The following is a 4,759-nucleotide window of genomic DNA, read 5'->3' on the forward strand; positions in this document are numbered from 1 at the left end:
TCTGATTTTGTATTTTTATATTCTACTTTTTTTGTGGTGATGACACTTGTCATCCTACCATTCTTTTGAGACAATAGAAAGCTTAGTAGGAAGAAGAAGAAGAAAAATAAAAATTACGAAAAAGTAAGTCAGAGAAAGAAGATTATTCATGTGAGAATGTAATAAATTGTCTAACAGTGATTACTTGTTACATTGCTAAACAGTTTTATTTCCTTCCTGAAGAGCTTGTATATCATTTTATCTTATAATATTCAATATTTTTCTTAAGAACTTAATCATAAAACTTTTAGTACCATTAATAAAAAAAATGGGGCCTCCAAAATGTGGAGGCCTAAAGCCTTTGCTTCAGCAGCTTGGCCCTTTAGCCGGCCTTGATTTATATATATACACTCCTATGCCTTGTAGAAATCCATATACTCCATATAGCTAGATCTTGGTCTAAACTGTGATATATAATGAAAGGTTCCAATTCTGATAATACGAGTGAAGAAGAATTTTGCACATTTGTAAGTGGACTCCCAAGGGAGAAATGGTGGGAAATTAGTATTGCTAAGTGGGAAGGCTACTGGTACAAAAATGACTACATAAAAGCAGCCATGGCAGCTCAATCAGGGTTCTTGGTTCGTGATGATGATGTGATTCTTGCTTCATCCATGAAGACAGGTACCACTTGGCTCAAAGCTCTAATTCCCTGCATCATGGCCCATAACAGAAGTACCGTAGATGATATTAATACTGATCCTTTACTAACAAATCATCCTAACCAACTTATGCCTTCTATTGAAATTTCAATATTTAGCCCAAAGAACCTGAATTCCAAAGTCTTTAACGTTGACGAAATGGCTTCACCTAGGCTCTTTAGGACTCACCTTCCTTATTCTAAGCTCCCAGAGACTATCAAATCGTCTAGTTCCAGCTGCAAATTAGTATACATCACCCGTGATCCTAAAGACCATTGCGAAAATACACCCTATCAGATGAGATGCAACAACGCCTTGATCAGATTACAGGCCAAAAATTTGAAGGCACCGGCTTGGATCTTTAATGAAGTCTCTTTCTTATTTAGTAATTGTTTCCAAGTTATTTATGTTGGTAATAGAGGTAAAACCAGTATAATGTAATAAATATTACTCCCTATTGTTCCAATTTAAGTGTCTTAATTTGACTAGATACTGAGTTTAAGAAATAAAGAAAGATCTTTGAATCTTGTGGTCCTAAATTAAAGATGTGTATAATGTACTAAAATGTCTTTCGAATCTTGTGGTTATAAACCTCTCGTGTTGGATGTTTGAATTGTCAACTTATGCAAGATGTAGAAAGAGGCACTCCTTTTGGTTCAGACCAAAAAGTAAAGCAAGACATTTAAAATGTGATGGAGGCAGTATTATTTATTTAGCAAAATAACGCACTGAAAATTAAATATTACTACGATAATATTTTTGAGTAAATACTCGAATGGCTCGAGTCGTGCTAGGCGCTATCCTAGAAAGCTATTTAAGCAATGTGGAATGTTTCCCCAGGATTAAATAAGCTCATCTCTGAATTTAATTAGAGGATACATGAATTAGCAAAATTAAATAATATCAGCAAAGAAAAGGACAAAAATAAATAATGAGTCAATAAAAAAAATAGAAAAATATATTTAATATGAAAATAAAAATAAAAGTTGTGAACTTCTTTTTAAACCTGTCACGCTCTTTAAGAGGGTAAATACACTCACTGTGCCAGTTGGCATCTCAAGGGTGTGTTAATTTCATTTTACAAAAGTTCAAGGGGGTCACAGGATTGCCGCAATATATAAGTGGGCAATTGACGATTGATACAAGTTTGAGGATATTCTTTTATTAATTTTGCATTAAATATACGCAGTTATACTTGCCAGATAAGTACCTGCATCAAAGAGTCTTGCTTGTGGATCTACTCTACATTCTTAGCTTTTCCCTATTTCCAAATAAGCATAAACGAAACCATGTAATTTAAAATCATCAGATAAAGGGCAGTTCGATCCACAAAGCATTCCGTGTCAGCAGTGTTCTGGGAAGGGTCACACCCAAGGGGTGATGTAGACAGCCTTAATGCAAACATAGTGGCTGCTTTTATGGCTCAGACCTGTGACTTATAAATCATACAGAGACTACCGTTGCTCTAAGGCTCCTCTTCACAATTTAAATTGAATGCAACTTGTTGGCTTGTTAATGAGTATCAATAGATGACAAAACATAATACTCTTAAAAACAATATAGAACCAATCAGTTTATCATTGAAAGATTAACACATTATAACTCAATTATTACAGTGCTTTCTTGTAAACTTCCATAATTCTAAGTCGTATATAATATAAAACCCTTCATCAAGTTGAGATGGCAGCCAGAAAGCAAACTTATTACATTTGAATATTTGATCAGCAGAATGATTAGTTGTTGTGGATAAGATTATAACCAGTCATTAAGTTTAATTGGACACAATTACAAAATTGCAATATTTTCTATATCCCCTGTTACCCTGTATGATAATGCTCTCAATCTACTAATACAGAAACCCAGCACAGCCATGTCACGAGCTTTTCAACGTTATCATTTTGGAATGCCAATCCTCAGATCGAGCCCAAGGTCCATTCCGTTGTACGCAATGGGAGAATACATCCATAGATCATCAGAGCTCAAGAGCTGCACAGATGCCCAAACAAAATGCACGATATTAAGATCCATCTCTTGATTCCAAAGTGAGAAGTAATTAATCTTTTGATATCTTTAGTTGATTAGATTGCTTAACTATGCCATTAATTAACGAGTTTATTGTTGTGCATGCAGTATCAAGTCAAAGTGACCTATAACAAGTAACTGTTTCTAGTAAGTCTTATTTGGTAACATAAATAAACAAAGTAAATGACCTTCTATAGCCTGTTATAAAATATGCAATAGAGTATAAAATCTGTATATCGTCCGCATATATTATACATTGGTTTCCTCCCACCACCTCACTAATTTTTTTGTTTTGTTTAATAGCACTCATGTCCACAAAATGATGAGACTTTCAAGTTATACTTGTTGTTCTCTCTTTCTTTTGTTATATCCGCGTGAATATGCTTGTGTATGTTCACGCTAGATCAGTATTTTCGCCTTGTTAAATCCTAATGCATTGTAACACTTTGTAAAGGGAAGATAAACCTTACCTTGATTTGGAGTTGCAAAAATTTGACATACAGGACTGCCTCTTCAAGCATGGTGCTAATGTCAACCTGTCATCAAATATTTTTCCATTTAGGTTCACATTCTCTCAGCAGATAATAACATGATCACTAATGCAGTTTCAGTGACTGACTAAACGTACCTTGGTACCGTTAGGGATGAGACTCTGTAAGATCTTCAATCTCTCATTAATCCTCTCACGTCTTTTCTGTTAGAAGAGAAAGAAAAAATCATTTACATATATATACTAGCAGATCTAGAAAATAAGAAGCGACTGACAAATCTGATTGTATCATATAATAGGCAGTTATGTACCCTGGCATACAAGCTCTGGGGATCAGTTGCTGAACCCCTACTGGCTCTGGATTTTCGGGTCAACTCGTGAGAAACATTAGATTCATCTTCTGAGCAACAACTGATCATAGAGTTCTGCCTCTTAAGCACAGCCTTGTTTTTTCCACCTGTCTCGCACATCTTAAGGTCCGTTTCCAGCTTTGCGCTTCTCTTGTTCTTTGGGACCTACATTAGAGAAAACAACATGGATTATCATCAAATCGACCATTATGATAGAAACTTGACAGCTACTAATTTAGTTGATGAATAACACTCACATGACAAGCAGGACCATGCAACCGGGATCTTTTCTTAGAGCTCTCTGATGGACGATCCATTTTATCTTCCGGAAATTGCTCATAATCTGTTCTTCCTAGATGCAAGCCTTTTCCATCAAGAACAGCTCCAGGCATGCTTTCATCAAACTCCATACTGTCATTGCTCACATCTTGGTTAAGGAAGTCATCTGCTTCAATTGGGTTATTAGTATCCATCAGATTATGTTCTGTTGTTATTGAACTATCATTTCTCATCAAGATAGGCCGAGAATGACTTGGATAGTAACTCTCATGACTCGGAGGAGGAAAAAGATAACCATTACCACCATTATACATACTATTATTAGTGTCATTTGATGATTCATGACCATTCCAAAAACTGGAGGAAACTCCATAATTAGAACTACCTGGTAGCTCGTTCGGAATTGAACAGTTACCAAGCAACTGTGCCATGAAATCAGCCTCCTCAGTAAAAGACATTCCACTAAAGGAGCTCCAATCTCCTTCGGGCATCGATGCCACAGGCTCCATTCTCTTATTAAAACTAGAGCTTGAAGGAAATGAAGTATTTAACTATACTTTGTAATAGAGAAGCTCAATTTTGTCGATGCTTCGAAATACTGGGAGATAGAAGCACATATTTATACTGACACAAATGTAGGAAAGACAGAATGGATTGACTTTGGTTGGTATATTAATATTCTAGGACTCAGCAACCAATAATATTTAATGAGCAGAATATGCCCCAATCCTTTGAAATATAAATATATTTTCCAAAATGGGCCAAGTACAACTAAGATAGACTTAGTTCAACCAGGTAAGGACTAAATGAATGCAACCCCAGAGGGCATATAAAAATTCTACATTATAATTAACTCACTCTGATAATGACTAGAGTATATATACCAATCATTGAGAAAAGGATTAAGTATTATCAGTTACTGTCAACTGTCCAATCTT

The 4,759-nt window shown here is 35.4% G+C and overlaps 2 protein-coding genes across 2 annotated transcripts; one reads left to right on the plus strand and one right to left on the minus strand.

Annotated features, from left to right (window-relative positions):
- The first annotated feature begins 455 nt into the window (after positions 1–455).
- On the plus strand, positions 456–1,121 carry LOC132608050 (cytosolic sulfotransferase 12-like). The gene has a single exon (XM_060322126.1). It carries the CDS (start codon positions 456–458, stop codon positions 1,119–1,121), a length of 666 nt encoding a protein of 221 aa, XP_060178109.1.
- Positions 1,122–2,532: 1,411 nt separating this feature from the next.
- Positions 2,533–4,330, minus strand: LOC132606479 (transcription factor bHLH84-like). Its single transcript, XM_060320002.1, has 5 exons — positions 3,800–4,330; positions 3,504–3,707; positions 3,331–3,396; positions 3,173–3,238; positions 2,533–2,666 (listed from the first exon to the last, which is right to left on the minus strand). Exons 1-5 carry the CDS (start codon positions 4,328–4,330, stop codon positions 2,574–2,576), a joined length of 960 nt encoding a protein of 319 aa, XP_060175985.1. The 3' UTR covers positions 2,533–2,573.
- Positions 4,331–4,759: the final 429 nt, after the last annotated feature.

The sequence above is a fragment of the Lycium barbarum genome, chromosome 8, assembly GCF_019175385.1.
Source record: "Lycium barbarum isolate Lr01 chromosome 8, ASM1917538v2, whole genome shotgun sequence".
Taxonomy (NCBI): Eukaryota; Viridiplantae; Streptophyta; class Magnoliopsida; order Solanales; family Solanaceae; genus Lycium; species Lycium barbarum.